Source organism: Salarias fasciatus (genome assembly GCF_902148845.1).
Source record: "Salarias fasciatus chromosome 23 unlocalized genomic scaffold, fSalaFa1.1 super_scaffold_20, whole genome shotgun sequence".
Lineage (NCBI taxonomy): Eukaryota > Metazoa > Chordata > Actinopteri > Blenniiformes > Blenniidae > Salarias > Salarias fasciatus.
The window spans coordinates 7,178,684-7,199,140 of NW_021941230.1; the positions used below are offsets into that span (position 1 = coordinate 7,178,684).

General features: G+C 42.2%; 1 protein-coding gene across 1 annotated transcript in view; it reads left to right on the forward strand.

The window, feature by feature from the left end:
* LOC115384031 (complement C3-like) overlaps positions 1 to 12,798 on the forward strand; it is a 30,541-nt gene extending 17,743 nt beyond the window's left edge. Inside the window, exons 25-43 of the mRNA XM_030086306.1 lie at positions 1,276 to 1,482; positions 1,613 to 1,688; positions 2,421 to 2,580; positions 2,707 to 2,802; positions 3,086 to 3,236; positions 9,478 to 9,563; positions 9,798 to 9,875; positions 9,974 to 10,129; positions 10,224 to 10,286; positions 10,377 to 10,458; positions 10,544 to 10,592; positions 10,697 to 10,787; positions 11,224 to 11,313; positions 11,400 to 11,502; positions 11,578 to 11,670; positions 11,790 to 11,882; positions 11,986 to 12,069; positions 12,413 to 12,557; positions 12,657 to 12,798. Coding sequence (XP_029942166.1) covers positions 1,276 to 1,482; positions 1,613 to 1,688; positions 2,421 to 2,580; positions 2,707 to 2,802; positions 3,086 to 3,236; positions 9,478 to 9,563; positions 9,798 to 9,875; positions 9,974 to 10,129; positions 10,224 to 10,286; positions 10,377 to 10,458; positions 10,544 to 10,592; positions 10,697 to 10,787; positions 11,224 to 11,313; positions 11,400 to 11,502; positions 11,578 to 11,670; positions 11,790 to 11,882; positions 11,986 to 12,069; positions 12,413 to 12,557; positions 12,657 to 12,798 — 2,045 coding nt within the window. The remainder of the gene's footprint in view (positions 1 to 1,275; positions 1,483 to 1,612; positions 1,689 to 2,420; positions 2,581 to 2,706; positions 2,803 to 3,085; positions 3,237 to 9,477; positions 9,564 to 9,797; positions 9,876 to 9,973; positions 10,130 to 10,223; positions 10,287 to 10,376; positions 10,459 to 10,543; positions 10,593 to 10,696; positions 10,788 to 11,223; positions 11,314 to 11,399; positions 11,503 to 11,577; positions 11,671 to 11,789; positions 11,883 to 11,985; positions 12,070 to 12,412; positions 12,558 to 12,656) is intronic.
* Positions 12,799 to 20,457: the final 7,659 nt, after the last annotated feature.

Consider the following 20,457-nt stretch of genomic DNA (forward strand, 5'->3'; position numbering starts at 1 on the left):
TGAGAGGGAGTGATAGTGACAGTTAGTCCTTTTTGAAATGCTGCGCATGCGTGACCCACACCCCCTCCTCCCCTGCTCTCTACAGAGGAACGCCTCCTCCTTACGCAGAAAGCGTGTGCGTGTTGAGTAGCATGTAGCTTGTAGCAACTTAGCATCATAGCGCTAACACATAGCTACCAACGTGTCCTTTTGAACAACACAAAACACAGCGAATATGAGTAAAATCCTGCACTTGCAAAAAGAGCCTGGGTGTCATTGGAACCCATTCAGAAATGTCGATTTTCAGAGTGCAAACAAAGATATAACGCACCCAATTTGAAAACTTTTGGTCTCTATCACTAGTTCCATTGACCATGTCGTCTTGACCAGACTCTGATTTTCACATGACTCATCTGTTTATTTTATTTTACGAGTTGAAATTTTGCATTCATATCCCTATCACAGCGCCTCTTCTGTCCACGTGATGCGGTCACGTGACAGGCTCGAACAATCACATTTACATCCAGTTTCAAATGGTCAATGTGGAGACGTCCCGCTCTACTGTACGTACTGCACTACGGCAGTCAACAAACTGCATACTCCTGTTTACCTTTCCAGGACCTCTGCCGTGATGATGGCCTGTGTTGGTCCAGCACGGGGAGCGAATGGCACCTGCTCGCCCGTGGTGGTCAAGTTCAGTGGGACCATCACCGCTCTGGCGAGGAGACCTGGCTGCTGTGCCCCTGGTGTCTGACTTTAAGACACCATTAAACGAAACAATTAAAATGTCACCTGTGTAACGTGTAAGCCCATATATTTGTAATAGACAAAACTATCATTGTTAAATTGACAGACACATAATTTATTCAATCCTTTGCCGGTGTCTGTTCATCCACAGTGATGCTGTTCTCTGCTGCTGTGATCCATCTCTAGACAGAGTTATTCTGGGCTCCTTTAATTCCAGTTTTTAGGATTCTGAAGAGCTCATCCTTATTTACCTCCACCTCAGACATGAGGGGATCAATTTCCAGCTCAGAAAAACTTTTTTTGCCAAGGCTTCTCCTCTCTGTCTGACCTCAGTGGGCCTCTGAACCATGAATATATCAGGGTGTGGCACGTCAATGATGATCGATTTCAGCCGCTGTATTTATTACAGCCACTCATTCGTACGCTGATATCGGTCAGATACGAAAGTTTCGTAAATCCCACTTGTGTTCTGTCATGCGGTGAGATTGGCAGTCTGATCTCCTCATGTCTGTACAACATTGATAAAAGACGTCCAATGTGTTTGTGCAGGAAGAGAAGATGTTTCAGCTCTTGTGGAGAGCGTCGTCAGTGGGAAGTCAATGGGCGCACTGATCTACCAGCCCTCGGGCCTTGGAGAGGCAAACATGATCCACATGACTCATCCTGTCATTGCAACCATATATCTGGACAGAACCAACCAGTGGGAAGCTGTTGGCTTTCAGAAACGTGATGAAGCCCTCCAATACATCAGAACTGGTAACTCAGTCAAGCATACATACTTTATAAATCACGTAGCATGCAAGTGACTGTAACTATGCCGCGGTAGAAGTAAAACTACACACATTTGATGAGAGATATTGAAAAAGCTATGTTTCTTTTTGTCCAGGCTACTATCAGGAGTTGGCTTATCGTAAAAGGGACGGGTCTTTTGCCTTGTGGGTGAATCGCCCGAGCAGCTCCTGGTGAGTATTATATCCAGAATCATGATCCCGCTCAAACACACCACATTTACCCTCCCTTTTTAAAATGTCTGAACACTCCTATGGACAGCAAAGTGCAATTACAGCAATTTGGTGCATGGACAAAAAAAAAAAAAAAAATCCGGGTGGACTACCAGTTTCTTCATCACCTGTGCTCATGGAGGGTCCCAGACCTCATCGGTGTTGAGGGGATCCGAGACAGTCAGCTGATCAGATGGTGATGGTGACGCCACCCGTCGGGGACCACTGGCATGCCAGTGTGAACCGTCATTCAGGCGAAACGTGGCCGGTCCCAGCTGTACTGTGACCTGCAGCGTGCAGACCGGAAGGAGAGGAGCTTGTGGGAGTCAGTGGGTCCCCAGACTCTGACCCAGTGAAAGCTGCAAAGTCGGCTGAGGTGAACTGGGGCCCGTTATCCGTGATGATGGTGTCAGGTACACCACAGTGGGCAAACAGAGAGGAGAAGAAGCTGATGACCACTGTCTGAATCATTTTATTGGGCATACATAAAGCAACAGGAGCGTAAGAACGGTGCCTACAAAACCGACGACGCACACTTTAGGGTATGACGTCATCTCGATGTGACTCAAACACACCACAGTAACACTCCACTCTTTCATTCACAACCTTCACCTGTGCACCTCCATTCCACAAATATACTGAACTCACATGTAATTCCAAATTAAATAAATAAGACATTCTCTTCCCTTTAAGGCTGACAGCCTATGTTGCTAAGGTGTTTACCATGGCCCATAGTCTGGTGGTGGTGCAGGAAGAAGTGATCTGTGACACCATCAAGTATTTAATCCTCAACACACAGCAGCCCGACGGCATGTTTCGAGAAGTTGGAACCGTGCTCCACGCAGAAATGACTGTGAGTGAATTTATTGTGAATTCTTCAGATTTTCCCTCTGAGATGAATAACAAAGCTGGAACAGATTAATCTTCTAAGTCACATTGATGTGAGCATGGTAATGTGAGTGGGATTCTGTCTGCGTAGGGAGACGTAAAGGGAAGAGATACAGAAGCCTCCATGACGGCCTTCAAACTGATCGCCATGCAGGAATCACGGACGCTATGTGCTGCCACCGTCAACGTGAGGATGCCACCAGCATGCGCTCTCTTCTCTTATATTTACTTTATTAACTTACTTCATCCGTTTCCATTAAACTGTGTAAATTGTAGTTATTTATGCATTTTTAGATATGATGAAAACAGACACATAAAATCCCCCACCCCAAATATTTCATGATAAATCTCAGCTACGCTTCTCAGATGGACAAAACGAGAGAAAGAGGTCAAACCTGCAACCCTGTTGCCTGTTTCCCTACGCTTGTGTTTAATACCTCGTGTCTATACTGCTTTCTCCATCTTTCCAGGGTCTGTCAGACAGTATAGACAAAGCAGTGAGTTACCTGGAGAGGCGCCTGGACAGCCTCACCAATCCTTACGCCGTCGCCATGACTTCCTACGCGCTGGCCAACGAAGGCAAACTCAACCGGGAGGTCCTCTACAGATTTGTTTCCCCAGGTGTGTTTACAGTAGAATATACCAAGCAGATATTCACACACAACCTGCAAACTTTTCATTGTCATAGTACTCTATGTGCTCTCAATGGTTTAATAATTGATGCAGATATCTTAAACTTTATGTAACAATCATTTCATGTCGGATAGAAATTGTTCAAGAATATCATTTAGTGAATGGATTAACGCAGTAAATGCTGCAGATGTATTAAAAATAAGCAAATACAAAAGCATGAAACATCAGCGCACCACTTGAGACCTAAAATCATAGCTAAATTTGGTAAAACATTTTTTTGTTTCAATATTTTTTATTGTTTTCCTCAAACATACAAACTGAACAAACAAACCAACAACGAAGAAACAAGCAAATGGCCACCAAAAAAAAAAAAAAAAAAAAAAAACATATGTAGAACTCCCTGATATACATAGTCTACCGCCTCCCAGGAATAGCTTCCTTCAAGTATGGATGTTGTGGGAGGTATCTTGTCACCTGAATAAACATACACACAGGAACGCTCAGTCCAATACAGTTGGCAGTGATGCAACAACTAAACATCGCAAAAGAAACAAATGGAAAAACACGATCCATTTTCAAACGTCAAAATATTTACATTAATAAGTTTAAAAAAAAAGAGAAAGAGAAACAACATATGAGTAATAAATAATCAATCACCAACACAAATCCAACCTTACAGCCCAAAAATTTCGTTTTGCCAATTGTCAGAGTTATGGTCAACCAATCCCCTCAGGACAATGCTTGTTAGTCTTTTACCAGCATATTTAAAAAAGGGTGTCCAGATCTTAAAAAAAAACTGCCATTTTACACTTGCATCTGTATGTTACATATTCCTTTGGTATTGACTCAAATATCAGTTTATGCCAACCTATAATTGTAGGAGGCGCATTATCTATCCACTTAATCAGTATATTTTTCCGAGCAGAAAATGTAAGAATATTGAACAGCTTCCTTCGATCAGAGCCTTTAACATGAGAACTGGGTAAGCCAAAGAGCAGAACCTGAGGATCAGGGTCAAGATGGACATCAAAAATCAAACCAAGTTTATCAGTAATTTTACGCCAGTACTCCTCAATATAAACACATGACCAGACACAGTGCTTATAAGATCCCACCTCCACGTGACACTTAGAGCACATTTCTGTCAAACTCGGATTCATCCTATGTCTCAGCTGGGGAGTTATTTGTAAGCGATGCAATATCCTAAACTGGGTCTCTCTGGTTCTGTTACATATAGAAATCTCGTTAGCTAATTTCCAAATTTCTGTCCATGTTGTTTCATCCATTCTGAGATTGAGATCATTATTCCACATCTGTCGCAGATTGTCTAAGGTGATGTCACTGGCAAGATTAAGTTCAGCATACCCCGAGCCAAGGACTGATTTCTTGCCTCTGTTGAGAAGTAGGCATTCTATTTTTGAAGCCCGATAATCAAAGATGTGACTACGTTGATCCTGAATAAAGCTACGAATTTGGAAAAATTTAAAGCAATTATGTGAGGGTAGGTTATATCTCTTTTCAATTTCTGTAAATGGGAGCATCACTCCTTTGTGGAATAAATGTCCTAAAGTTGAAATCCCCCTATCTTTCCAAATTTTAAATCCACCATCCATGCTGGCTGCTGAAAAATCAATGTTACCATATATAGGAGCTAGTGAAGACAACGTATTCGCACGCCCCTCCAGCTTCCTTACTGTTTGCCAAGCTTGCAGAGTCGTTTGGACTATTATATTATTAAATAAGACATTCCTAATTTTCTTTGTGTCTAGTGCAAATAACAGACTGGGCAAAGAGTTGCCTGCATTAAGAGTTTCCAGGTCTAACCAAACTGATTCTGGGTCATCATTAATCCAATCAGCTATGTAGCGAAGCTGTGCAGCAAGCTGATAAAGTCTAACATTAGGAACAGCCAAGCCACCTTTTTCCACAGACATCTGTAGCTTAGTCATCTTCAATCGAGGTTTCTTCTTGTTCCATATAAATGTGCTAAAACAGCTGTTCACCTTCTTGATAGTTTTATGATTAAGTAAGATAGGGATCATTTGAAAATAATAAAGAAGTCTCGGCAAAATATTCATTTTAAGTAAGGCAATCCTCCCCAACAGGGACAATGGTAGAGATATCCACCTGTCTAGATCATCCTTAATGCGTTTTAAAAGAGGCTCAAAATTAGCTTTGTATAGCCCTTCTAGTGTTGGGGTAATTGAAATCCCCAAATAAGTGAAGCCTTCAGGTGACCATTTAAATGGAGGTGGGGTGTGGCACTGGGAATTACCTAGGGGCATGACCTCGGATTTAGAAAAATTTATTTTGTACCCTGAGAACTCACTAAACTGATTAATTATTTCCAAGACAGCAGGTACAGAAGTCTGTGGGTTAGTTAAAAAAAGTAAAATATCGTCGGCATATAAAGCTATTTTATGATCTTTTTTGCCAGCAGAGATCCCAGTGATATCTGGGCTGTTCCTTATAGCTTCAGCGAGAGGTTCTATAACTATAGCAAACAACAGCGGGGATAGGGGGCATCCCTGTCTGGTGCCCCTGCCCAGAGGGAAATAAGATGAAGCCTGCCCATTAATCCTAACAGCTGCAAGTGGTTTATTATATAACAGTTTAACCCAGCTGCAAAATGTTTCTCCTAGCCCAAAGATATCAAGAGCAGAAAAAAGAAAAGGCCACTCGACCCTGTCGAAGGCCTTTTCTGCGTCTAAGCTTACCACCATGCCAGTTAGTTTCTGATGGTTCAACAACTGGACAACATTCAACAACCTTCTCATATCATTACAAGAATTTCTACCAATCACAAATCCTGACTGATCAACGTCAATAATGTTGGGAAGTACTTTCTCAAGGCGCCGAGCTAGTATTTTAGAAAGTATTTTAAGATCGACATTTAGTAGACTTATAGGACGGTATGAAGAGCATTCATCTGCTGGTTTCCCCTTTTTAAGTATAAGACTAATATTGGCTTCAGTAAGGGACTTAGGCAAAGATCCTCTAACAAATGAATCATTTAACATCTCCAGGAAAGGATCTATAAGCTCTAATATGAATTCTTTATAAAATTCAGAACTAAAACCATCAGGACCTGGGGCTTTTCCTGACTGTAAATTCTGCAATGCCTCCAGAGCCTCTTGTTTCATTATAGGTTTATTTAGTTCTTCTCTCTGTTCATCTGTTAGTTTAGGTAGACTGAGTCTCGACATGAACACATCAATCAGATTCTGCACTCCTGAGGGTGCCTCACTAGTATAGAGCTTACTATAAAAGTCCCTAAACACCTTGGTAATATTGTGTCAAACTTACTAGTATCATTTGTGTCTTTAATACATGAAATTGTCTGAGAGTCACTTCTCCTGTTTACTAATCGTGCAAGGTATTTATTCGGTTTATTGCCATACTCATAAAGCCTATATTTTGCAAACCTAATACTTTGTTCAGCTTTATGGGTGAGCAGAGCATTTAAAGATGTTTTTGTGGCCAGCATTGCCTTCATATTAGCCTCAGATGGATATTTAGCGTATGTCTTTTCAAGGTTTGATAGCTCACCCTCTAGTTTCATTTGGGCTTCTAGAGATTTGCGTTTTTTACTTTTTGTATAGGAGATAATTAGGCCCCTGGAATACACTTTACAAGTTTCCCACAACACTGAGGGGGAAATATCAGGTGTTCTATTTATGGAATAGAAAATTTTAAATTCTGACTTAAAATATGAGACAAATTTGGGATCACTCAGTAGATGCAGATTAAATCTCCAGCAGTTTGTGGAAGCTTGTTTTTCATTCAACATCAATTGCAAAAATACTGGACTGTGATCAGAAACAGAAATAACTCCTATTTCACAAGACACCACAGATGACAGCATCAGCTTAGGGACAAAAAAGTAATCTATCCTGGAGCTGGTTCTGTGAACACTGGAAAAATAAGTAAACTCTTTTAAATCAGGATGCACAGTTCTCCAAATATCAACAAATCCAAACTCATCACATGTGTCAGTTAATGCTCTAGCCCTTTTTGAAGGAGCACCAGTTTCTGCCGGAAGTCTATCAATAAGTGGATTTAGGTGGCAATTAAAATCGCCACCTACTATAGAAAATTCAGTTTCAAGTTCGGCAAACTCTAAAAATGCCTTTGTAACAACATTGATAGGGTGACCAGGTGGAGCGTACATATTAAGGATTGAGATATATTTACCATATAATAGGCCTTTAATTATAATATAGCACCCATTACTGTCTTTGATACAAGATTTGAGTTGAAAAGGTAATTTCTTATTAATTAAGATGCATACTCCTCTACTGTTTGAAGTGTAAGATGAGAAAAAAGTATGACCCACCCAATCTCGTTTTAATTTAAGGTGTTCATGATCCTCCAGATGGGTTTCTTGCAATAATGCAATCTCAACATTTTCTTTTTTAAGGGAGGTGAGAATTTTTTTCCTCTTTACTGGGTGATGAATTCCCCGCACATTCCATGTGCAGAGTTTAATAAAAGGAATACTCATAACTAACTTAAATAGACTTTAATATCACTTAAGTTGTTGCCATCACTCACTGTCATGCATCTTGATAAAATAATCAGACTGAGCACATTATAGAATTGTAACAAAACCGTGGCCAAACTTGGAATAAAACTATTTACAAACCCAAACACTAGGTCCTTCACTGACAATATCAAAACCTTTAAACTCAAAAAGAGAGTAAGTTCAAACTCTCCCTTAGGGTGAAAGACCCTTTGACTTACATTAAGTGCAAGCATACTCCTTATCAGGCTGGCACATTTGAAGAAAATTATAATGGTTGAAAACATATAAGCCCGTCCCACTATAAATGAAAACCAAAGTAGAATGAACCAATTCTCCAAAAAGGAGGAGAGAAAAGTGAGAATGGGGAAAAGAAAAAAGAAAAAAAAACACTCAGGTGGGGGGCGGCATTTGGTGCGTTAAAAGAACAAATTAAAAAAAAAAAAAAAAAGGGGGTGGGGGGTGGGGGGATAATGTCTCAATGTCAGCATCCGTGGACAGGAACAGAGTGGTTGTTGTACCTGGATGGCACTAAGCAGGCTTTACATAATTAAGCACTACTTGCATTAATATGACCGCTGTGATTTATCGGATTCAGTTCCATGTCCACTAAAGAGAGTCCACAAACACAGAGGCTTGCTCGGGAGAGTGAAATGTTTTAACGGTATTATTCACTGTAATCCTCAGTGAAGCAGGGTAGATCATGGCGTAGCAAGCCCCTTCGATGTTCTGCAACTTCTTCCTCACCTGGTCGAACCCGCGTCGCTTCTTTTGTGTTGCTGCAGCAAAGTCCGGGAAAAAGTGGATCCTCGTCCCCCCGACTCTGATGTCTTTCAGTCGTCTGGCTGCATCCATCACTCGTTGACGATCACTGAAATTATGAAACCTGACAATCACTGCGCAGGGAAACCTGGATGTCTCCGGACCCTGAAGCCTGTGTGCCCTCTCCAGCTTGATGCGCCCCGCTTTAGTGTCGAGCTGCAGAATCTGGGGTATCCATGTCTCCATAAAAGCAGTTGTGTTGGTCCCCTCCAGCTTCTCCGGTATGCCTAGAATCCTTAAGTTTTTACGGCGGCCCCTATTCTCGTAATCGTCGAGACGCTCGGCTAACATGTTAGCCGTCTTTTCCAGCGTTTGTAGGCGCTTTTCCGTGTCAGCCGAAGCGTTTTCCACCGCCAGGATCCTCTGCTCAGCCTCGCCAACCCTCTCAGAAACTTCTTTCAAGGTTTGGGAAATGTTGGCTTTCATGTCAAGCGCCATCTTCTCCAGCTTTTCATCCATCATCTCAGCGATATTTGCCGTCATTGCCTCCAGGGCTTTGGTCAGCCCCGGGTCTGCTTCCAGGCTAGTGGATGGAGGGCTAGCGCTGCCTGCTAGCATAGCATCGCCAACACGAGGAGAAGCCGCCGCTGCATCTTTCTTGTTAGTGGTGTTTTTTGGGGGCATCTTGCCAGCCGCTTTGCTCCACAGCTGATCCAGGGACATCACCCGGATTAAAATCCGATTTTGAGTCTTTTAACGCCAATAAATATAATTAAAGCAGGATAATGTGCCGGAGCTCCGAAAATACGTGGCTACCCGAGCGCTTGCATCACCGGAAGTCCGGTAAAACATTTTTAAAGACTGATGCATGAACAGTGTGTATCAGTCTGCTGGATGAGGCGTCTTTCATGTCGAGCACAGTGTTTACAGTGTTTTGTCTTTCAGAGTTGTCTCACTGGCCTGTACCTAAGGGGCATCAATACACACTGGAGGCCACAGCGTACGCTCTCCTGGCTCTGGTCAAGACCTGGGTAAGCAAACCTGTAGGCTGAGAAGGCAGCGAACCTGAGCTCAGAGTTTGATGGTGAATGGTTTTTGGGAATATCGGAGTTTTTGTCACGCTCGAGGGTGAAGCGCACCGGGAGAAAGACCCAGAGAGCCAGGCAGAGCTGGAGTTCAAAATGAACGCTACACTCGTTCATTTGTTTTTTATACCAGTGGTTCCAAACCTGAGGAATCTGAATTTTACTCTTCTGTTCATGAAGGCTTTTGAAGAGGCCAGGCCTGTAGTGAGATGGTTCACCCAGCAGCAGCTTGTGGGCGGAGGCTATGGATCAACCCAGGTACAACAAAACTTCCTCTACTCTTTGTCCTCAGTGGACTTTCTTTGTTTGCTCATTGCCTTCGCCTCACATTTTCTTCCTCCTTGTTTTCTCTCCAGGCGACACTCATGGTGTACCAGGCTCTGTCAGAGTACTGGATCAATGCTGAAAAACCAGAGTACGACCTGAATGTGGACATTTTGATGCCGGGAAAGCCGAAGCCTTACAAGTTCAACGTGAACAGAGGAAACCACCACCTCACAAGAACACTGAAGGTGGAAGCACACTCCTCCATTCACACTCAGGAAACACGCCTGTGATGCCGTCTAACCTGTTTGCATGTGTGTGTGCATCTAAAATTCTCAACAGAGTAATGGTATAAACCACAACATGACAGTGAGAGCCACAGGATCAGGAGCAGCAACAGTAACAGTGAGACATCAGCTTTGTGTTTCCTCAATATAATTTCAAGCTTTTGTGAAAATTGTTAATATTTACATTATTCTTCCATCTACCTTTCAGATGGTGTCCATGTACTATGCTCCGCCTCAAGAAAAACAGAGTGACTGTCAGAGGTTCAACATGTCAGTGGAGCTCATCCCAGGTCACCTGCTGCTTTCTGTTTCTGCTATATGTCAACCAACCTGTGTTTATGATGTTTTTGGTAATCTGTTGCTTTCCTTTCTCAGAGAAAATGGATGTTGAGGAGAAGGTATTCCGGCTGAGAATAGAGGTCTTGTAAGTGAAGCTCACCTCTTGTCCTGCTTGTTTGAAATCAGTCTTTTGATAAGTGAGCATGTTTGACTTTTTGTAGTTCCTCTCTTATTTTTCATTTTATACAGGCACAATGACAGAGAGCGCGATTCGACTTTGACAATTTTGGACATTGGATTATTGCCTGGCTTCACTGTGGATACAGACGACTTGAACCTGGTGAGAAATTTCAAAAACATCCACATTGAGGAAAGTTTAAAAGTTGACGTATTGAATGCTACACTGTGCAACCCTGTTGGGATATCTGTCAGTATCTGCTTCCCCCCCAGATTGCCTGTGGAATGGTCAAAATTTTATAATGAAGCCAAACACTGCAGACCCTCCACTCTCTCAGCCAGTTTCTCAAATCAAATTCCAGATTGTACTTGTTAGGTTTGTATAATTTCAGAACAATACTTGGACCCCGTTTGTGATCTCCTCCCCAAAGAGGTCCTCTGCAGGGCTGCATCACACTGCTTTACGTTACGTGGATTCACTCCTGCAGCTTACATTCAGAGCAATCATAATTTATATAGTTTGTGAGCGTTAATGGATGTAGGACGTTTAATCTCATAGATGCAAGATAAAAACTGCAGAAATGTGTGTGTGCACATAGTTGTCTCAAGGACGAGCCCGCACCATTGCAAAATATGAGATGAACACCGTGCTGTCAGAAAGAGGCTCGCTCATCATCTATCTTGACAAGGTGCGGCCATCTTTGTCACCGTCCTCATCTCCCCTCCTCACCACGGTGTTGCTTTAATCACATCAGGTTCCCCCGTCGCTCCACAGGTTTCTCACACACGACCGGAGGAAATCAGTTTTAGGGTCAGACAGACACTCAAAGTGGGCGTCTTACAGCCGGCGGCTGTGTCTGTCTATGAATACTATAATGGTGAGTCTCCGGGTCACGAGTCGCCATGGTTCCGTAGCGCAAAGCTGTTCCTCATGAGCTTTTTTCTTGAAGCAGAAACAAAATGCGTGAAGTTGTACCATCCAGAGAGGAGAGCCGGACAGCCTCTGTGGTTCTGCAGAGGTGGTGAATGCACATGTGTCGCCGAAGGTGAATGAGATTCACCCATTTGGATGATGTGAGCTGAAAAGTAAAACATTGTCTGGTTGTCTTTCTTGACCTCAGAAGACCTGAACATTCACACGTCGTCTTCATGTTTTTGCTTCCAGGGAGCTGCAGTCTGCAGAAGAAGGGCAAAATCAGCAATGATGAGCGAAGCGCTAAGATTTGTGAGGCTACACTGACCAACAAAACGGAGTTTGGTAAAAAAACAAACAAAAAAAAAGTTTCTCTCCAATTATGAAAGTGTCTCTCTATGTGGGAAAGGACATATCACAACAAATCAGTCTCTCACTTTTTACACAGCATACAAAGTACAGCTGGAGGAGACAGTAGCTGATCTGTCCACAGACACTTACACTGTGAGGATACTGGACGTCATCAAAGAAGGTGAGTATCTTTAACTTTCAATACCTTTTTATTTACATTTTTAGTCTGTTAAAGGCCAAACAGTCTTTATACCTCCAGTTTTATACACGGATCTATTTTACATGTGTAAGAGAGAGGATCTTAATAAATCTCCTGTTAGTAATCCTAAAATCTCTCCACCAGTCACTGCTTGCAGCTCATCACACAAGCATGTTTCATTAGTTAAGTGAATCAAGCTAAAAGCCGTTGACTAATGGTGACATCACTGCAGTTCCTCAAACGATTGACTGTAGTGCCAACAGGAAGGCATTACATGTCTCTAAAATGGAATTAAAAGAAGTGGTCTGTGCTGTCATCATGGCAGGAAACACTGATGTTGGTCCTATGGGTAAACTGCGCTCGTTCCTCAGCCATCAGCACTGCAGAGGGGCTGTAGGTCTTCAAAAGGGTAAAACGTATCTCATCATGGGCTCGTCCCAAGACATCCGCAGAGACGACCAAGAACAGACGTACGTGCAGTCAGACTTTTCTGCTATATATATAATCTATTCTCACATCAGTTCATCATGAGCTCCTGTGTATCTGGCTCGTTGTTTTCCACTCTTCAGGTTTTGGTACATGCTTGATGAGAAGACCTGGGTTGAGTACTGGCCCACAACAGAAGAGTGTCAGACAGATGAACACCGACCGTCCTGTTCGGGCTTGGAACACATGGTGGATCAGTTTCAAGTCTTTTCATGTCGACAATGACGAAGTCCAAGGAACTGTAACCTTTATTTTTCATCCATCTCATGTGTTTTCTATGCAACATTGCATGGGAGAGTAAAGTATGTTGTCCTTAAAATTTGGTGTTTTTCATTTCAATTCTCTTTGCCAGTCCTTGTAAACTTCATAATTTGGCCGGCCGGCCCTCATTGAGGTTCTGGAGGTCCAATCCGACCTTGTGTCAACTTCCAAAAAATTCTTGGTGTTTTTGTAATTCTCTTCCCCTTTTCAAGAACATTTGTTTATATCCTCATTTAATATTTTTCTTTTCAATATTTTTCCATTGTTTTGTGAATCTTTATGAAATGTTCCTTTATTTTAGATTTTAAAAAAAATTATATTGTTATATTTGTATTTGTGAAGGACTGAAAAGTCACCTCAACTAAGGATGTGGCTATCTTATAGATTAATTTATATAAAATACGAAATATCCCCCCCAAAATGCACAGGATCAGCACCTGTGCCTTAATTGGGCCATCGTTACTGGCTGGGCTAAACCAAAACCCGAGGGGTTTTTGAAACTAAGAATATTACATTCACGAAGGACATAACTAGATGTAGATAAATAACAACAGTTCATAAATATATACAACGCCTTTTTTTGTATAACCTTTTAATAGTTCCCCAAAAGTATGTATAGAACCACATACATAAACAGCACACCCCTACAGGGTCCGAACAATGGACTGCGCCGTCTGAGGTCAGACAGGTGAAACAGCGGTGGGCGCGCGCCTTTCTGAAGGAGCAGACCGGAGGAAGAAGGGCGGGGCTAAGGCGAGTTTTTGGAGTGTTACGGGAAGTTCAGACAATATTCCAGGAGGGGAGTCGTGGAAACATCGCCAGCAGTAGGGCCGTTTGAACATTTATTCGAAGAACACGTCTATCTGTTGCTCCGTTGTTGGAACTCTACAATAAATTCAAAATTGCAATATTCTTAGGAAGAATTATTAAAACGAATATCCCCAGTTACATTTTTGCTAGTGTACACATTTTTTTAACTGTGTAAATCTTAACTAAAATTCATATATCGACAAAGCTTTACATGTCCCACGTTGATGACATCATCATCAGCGCGACAGTGCACAGCGATGTAAACAATGGAGAAGCGCACAGTCCCGTTGACGAACCTCCTCTTCTCCTCAGATCAAGAGAAGCTCTCTGATCTCGCTATATTGCCAATGCTGGGTCCATCTTGATGAAGGATATCTCACGCTGTGTCCAAAAACAACAAACGTGCTAACGAAGGCACGCTATGTCGACGTCATCACGTAAATTACCGCGTCGACCCAGGTCTGCCTTTCCCACTGAAGCGAGCTGATTGAAACTCGGGTCACTTGCAGGGTCAATCGTCCCGGATCGAAATGCAATTTAAATCCTTTGCCACTGCCAAAAAGAGCCGATTGTTGGCGGGTTTATACTGAAATGGGGTCGTGCTATAATGGAGGACGAGCCAAAGTACCGGTGACCTGAACTGCCTCTGCTTGCATGAAGTGGCTCAGCCGCCCCGTTAGGGGGAGCTAGTGAGCTGGACAGAGTGTAAGCCTACAACAGTGTGAGAAGAAGGCTGAGCAGCGTGGGTGGTTTTTGTTTTTCCAAGATTCATTTCAAACACTGCATCGAAAATATCTGCCTGTAAGTACTCGAATATACTTAGTTGATGTTCAGGATATAGGTGAAATTGATGTTTGTGAGTTTGTCCGTTCTTTTTGAATTTTCAACGCAGATGCCAATTCCGTTAGCATGATAATGGCGTTTCCATTAATAGTTAGCATTGAGCTAGCGGCTTTGATTTTAAATACCATCTTGTTTCAGTTTCACAGTGCCTTCAGGAGAAAGTAATAAACACTCAGACCTGCTGAAATTTCATGCTTTCTTTCTGAAGAACTGTTACCTACATGATAAACTGAGTCCAACAATCACAGAGGCCAAAATTATTAATGTTCATGAAGTTGAATTGAACTTGGATTTGATGGTTATAAAGTTGTTTACATCATTATTGCAGTTATTCAACCTTTGAGGCTACTTAATTGTTCCTTATTTTGAGAAAGAGAAACTATTTTTTATTTAATACTACAATAATATATATTTTATCTTAAATCACGTGAAATGTTATCTCTGTTGTGAGTTTTGAGTGTAGAATAATTGTACAAAAAAAAGTTATTTTATGAGAAACCTTACTGTTGTCAACATATTTTTATTTTCACAAACTGATATTTGAAAAATAGGGGTCATCTCATAATCAGAGTCGTACCGTATTCAGGTCAATACGGTAGTTTATTACTTTATTGTTACTTTTTGTGTTTATAACTGTTTATTACTTGATTATTGTTTATAAGACTGTATTATGTCTATTTTTCTCTCTTTCAACCAAACACACATACACATACACATGTCATTGTACCCACATAAGGACATTAATGCCGATGAAAGGATTCTCTGGCTGGAATCTCCCGCCCAACACCGAAACCCCTTGCCATGCTTTGCATCGGTCATCATGCTGAATTAGTCAAAACATTGTGTTTGTGTGTGCTCTGCTGTCCATCGTTTGGTTCCCTCAGAAAATGATCGTGCCCCGGACCGCAAACAAGATCCTTTCTTCTGACCAGGGAATTGGGAAAATTTAATGGATCGCAATTAAATGAAAATCTTTAATTGTCACTCTTACAGCTATTCACTACTCAGAATGACTGGAAGCTGAACTTCATGACCGTCGACCGGGAGCACAGCAGCACCAGATGTTTCAGGCCGTCAACGCCATGAGTGAGATTTTAAAGCGATACTTCAACATTTTGGCAAATTGGCCCATTTAGCGCAATTCATTAGTCATTTCGAACAGTATACTTACTTTTTTTGTGAGGGCGAGCTGTTGTTTATTCAGAGTTGAGTCGGGGAAGGTTTTCAGGACGGACACAATGGAAGTGGATGGTATTTTGGTTCCCCCTCGTCAAACTCAGCAAATACACAATATAACAACCCCAAAACACTTTGGTGGGCAAATTATAATCCGCACATTCACTACGCTGTGAAGTATTAATGCAAAATTACGAGACTGAGTTGTTTATGCGAAGATTGCTAAGACGGAACTACTTGTCTGGGCGTAGTGATTTCAAAAGAAAAAGTAGTTCCCAGTATTTGCTTCAGTGTCGTAACGCTACAATATTATTTGTTGGTGTTCCACAGCGTAGTGAATGTGCGGATTATAATTTGCCCACCAAAGTGTTTTGGGGTTGTTGGATTGTGTATTTGATGAGTTTGACGAGGGGGAACCAAAATACCATCCACTTCCATTGTGTCCGTCCCGAAAACCTTCCCCGACTCACCTCTGAATAAACAACAGCTCGCCCTCACAAAAAAGTAAGTATACTGTTCGAAATGACTAAATAATTGCGCTAAATGGGCCAATTTGCCAAAATGTTGAAGTATCGCTTTAAGCACATTAGCAACGTGTGTATGAACAAAACGTATTTATTCAGCACTGTATTTAAAAGGTCGAAGTCGTGATATTCAACCACTTGAGTCTCATTAATGACATGCTGATAAAATGGATAGTCACTGTCCACTGTAATTTTCAAACTAAACTAGTTGAACTCAAATGATCTGAATCGATGAGTTTATTGTTAACAATCATATGTTTGCATGCAGTGATATAATTCAGAGACCGTCCACTGTTTAATGCTGGAAAAAAAAAAGCTTTAAAAAGGTCAAATGTGGAGTATTGTGGTTTAGAAAGAAGATAAACAGTGAGACAATCATAAGTAACATTCATTTTTGTCAGAACAAATAAACACAACGAACCACTTTCTTTGAATACTTTCAGATTAGGTTTTAAACAAGTTTAGCTTCACTGCTGCTGTGAGCTGAGGAAACACTTGAAGTGGTGTTACAAGTTAGTCAACAGATGAAAAAGGGTTCGTGACTCGCTACTCATACCTCAAGTTAAAATAGATCAATATGTAACTCGTCTAACAGCACAGATTTCAATAAAGACACTTTGAAAAGCCCTTGAATTGACTTTTTTTTAGACTTCATAGCATGACTTGGTTTTTTTTTTGTTTTTTTTTTTTTTATGGGGCGACAGTAGCTCACTTGGGAGAGCGGGTCGTCTTATAACCGGGAGGTTGGCGGTTCGATCCCTGCTCCCGCAGGCGTAAAACTGGCGTTGTGTCCTTGGGCAAGACACTTCACCCACCTTGCCTAGTATAACGTGGATGCTACCGTGGACTGAGGCACAGGTGATGGATTCTTCCCAGAAAAAGGAGGAGAGGAGGAGGAGAGAGGGAGTGGACCAACACCAGTGTACACCAGGAACAACGAACACTGTGAGTAAATTGTGGGAACCATACGCAACCAAGTAGTGCCATAATCACCAGCTGTGATACAGAATGGCTCGAGTTATTTGCTCGATTGACCCCTTTGATGAAAGTATAGAGCAATGGTGGGTTTGGGGATACATGAAGTGATGCACAAAGGGACAGGCTTGTATGTGGACTGAAAAATGAAGCAGCTCAAAAGAAATGACTGACAGAAACTGACTTGACTCTCAAGAAAGCAATTTAAATAAGTGTGTCCATGGAAATGGCATCTGAAGAGGCCCAATAGCTGCAGGCACAAGGGAGACAGAGATGTTCACGGGCCACGCTTTGGCCGTGGCGGGTCTGGTCATCCTTTATCTGCAGGCTAGTTCAAACACATGGATTGCCGTAAAAAAAGAGACACATTCACACAGTCAGTGGTGGAAAAAGAGAGTAACAGTGATTCTTCAGAGCGAGACGTGTCTCCTTCAGTGAAAACACGAAGAGAAATGACTGTGGGGGATAGTTCAAATTGCGTCTGGACCCAAGTTATGTTGGAAAGACATTCCATAAAAATGCAGATAGACACTGAAACGAGAGCATCATAAATGTCTGACAAATTCTCAGCCAAAAGTTTTTGATTTAAACTTAACGAAAATGTTACAATCAATGTTGTCTTGAAAGAAAGAACAGAACGAAGACGGAAGTATTAAATATTTGATGGGTTTAATATTGAGGGTTTGTAGCTGCAGACAAGAGGATTACATTCAACCTTGGACTTGCCTGAAAATATAAAGTGTTGAAACTTATTAGTTTCAATTTTTCAACTTTATGCACATTGCATCCTCAGAGGTTCTCCTAGTGGGGGTGTGGTCTCCACAGCAGGCGTGTCAGTGGTTTCATCCATGGGCTCCTCACTGAGTGTCCTTTGCTCTTGTGGAATTTTTCGCTGTGGATGAAAATGTTCTTATACACCGGCTCCACCTGCACAGCTGAAATGCGGCCAGTATGTCTATTTCATATAAATCTATGGTTGTCCACCAGCAATACCGAATTGTCATGCGATAATCTCATGAAAGAGAAAGCATGGTTGAGTAACACAGCCTGCATTCAGGAAGGTAGCGGTAATTTAATTGCTGTATGTGCAAATGTGATTGCTTAATTCACTCGTGACTTAAAAAAAAGTAATTGGATTACAGTAACGTGCTACTGCCCATCACTGGTCTCAGCCATGTTGGGTTGTTCTCACAGGCTGATGCTGTCTTGGCGTACGATAAGCTCGAGGCAGGCCGACCCAGTAATGCTGTGTGTAGCTGTTTAATGACGTCCACCTCTTCCATTGTCATTCTGTCTCCTCTCTTCAGCTGCAGTTCTGTTACGCCCAGACCCCATTGATGGCTTGGATGCAGCTTTGAGAAGCAGGAGAATGTTCTGTTTCGAACAACCCTTCAAACCCAGGATGTGTCATCAGTCAGATCGACACCTGCGTCAGTCTCTGAGACTTTCTGAAACTGGAATGGAACCTGACGTGGATCTCCTCTCCAGTCAGAAGCAAGCTCACAGCTCACACTGATCTGGTAAGCCTGCTGGTATCAAGAACTATGAACATGAAAACATGTCAGTACAGTAATGTTCCTTTTACTGGCAACATATTTCTTGAACTGCAGCATGTCATCTGCTGATGGGCCGCTTGTGTTTTTTTTTATTTGGCGTTCCTGAAGGGCCTGCATGATGCCAGGACCAACCTGAACTGAGGAGGAGAGATGAAGGCTGCCCACTCCCACCCTGGAGCCAGGATCCTCTTCCTCACAGCACAACAACCTCATCTAACGGTCAGGTAAACACACACCCTCATCGCCTTGTATACCTGTTTATTACAATTATTCTGAAAGCAAAACCATGCAACTTTTGCTCTCGCGCTCCCCCTACTGGTCCCCTGTGAAAGCTCACTGTCATAAACGTTCTCTGCGTCAAAATCGCCCCGAGCAAGTGGCGAGTGTGGCTAAACTTTGACTCCCGTCAACAAACCGAGCACGTGTGGAGCGTCACAAAGTCCTTCCGAACAAGATGATGTGACATATGTCGGGATAATTTGATGATATATGTCCGTTTTCGCGACAGAGAAAAGGCGTGTCCCCGATATTTTCTGTCAGTTTTAATCAAGCCGGATTCAAGAAAATCTCAATTTTATCACAGACGGACGGCTTTTGCATCAAGACTGCTTCAAAAACCACACAGACTGAAAGAGAACCGATTTTCCAATCAACAGCGATAGTTTAGTCCTGGATATGAACCGGGTGGACGGACGGATGGATCCTCCAAAGACTGGCGCCCCATCTCTGCTCGGATCGATGACAAGGTCTGCCTCGTCTCTCATCAGTGCGTTTGCAGAAACGCCCCCACCTACCTGCAGGAAGTGTGACACATCCATTATTTTTCATCCAGTTTGTATCGTTGAAGAAATGTCGTGCGTCGATAACCGAGAGGTGAAAATGAAAAAGATTATTATTGACTGTGAGCGTCAGAAGCATTTCATAGGATTAAACTGACATTTTTATTTCTGTAGGATCATCCATGTCGCAGGAATGAGTTTGTGAAAATGCGTAAACTTTTGGTTTTCAGCTAGAAAATCTCTTTCCAGAATGCATTGGAGCGGATGGGAGGAAATTCTGCCGTCTCCTCAAACAAACGCGTCTGGCGAGAGAAACATTTGAGATACAGAAAAAATAAAAGCACTGCCAGCATCACAAGGACTCTGGCTACGTTTTGATGTATAATATGTTCAGATTGAGCCAGAAATGTGGCCGTGGGGACCAGAGAACTGTACTGCATTAATACTGCATGTAATGTCTAACCTGGTTTCCATAGTAACGGTGTGTCCAAGTTATCATGAGGAATTTCATGACATCATCGCCTGAGTTGCCTGGCAACTTTGAATCCGAGCTGTGATGTCATCAACAGCATTGACAGCCTGCGTCTTCAGCCTGCAGTTCACCACTCTGAACTATTCAGACGTCCCGATCAGTCGTAGCTTTGCGCTTTGGAGAAGAATCACCCACCCACCAAGTTATCCATCACTGAGTTAGCCAGATCTCTCTAAATTTCAGCTTCAGATTTCATTTTGACAGAGGATATTTGAGTATGTTTGACCAGACGAGGAAACCTCAAGAGCATTGTTCATCGACAAATGTAAGAACACGTGTTTTTTAAGTGAGAGACTCCATAAGTTTCCACTAAAACTGGAAATAGTATTTGTCATTGATGTGATATTGGACATTTATGAAAATAATGACCTTCTGAACCATTGCATTTACAGATGTCAGGTTACAGGAAGACAAAGCCAATTCTGGAC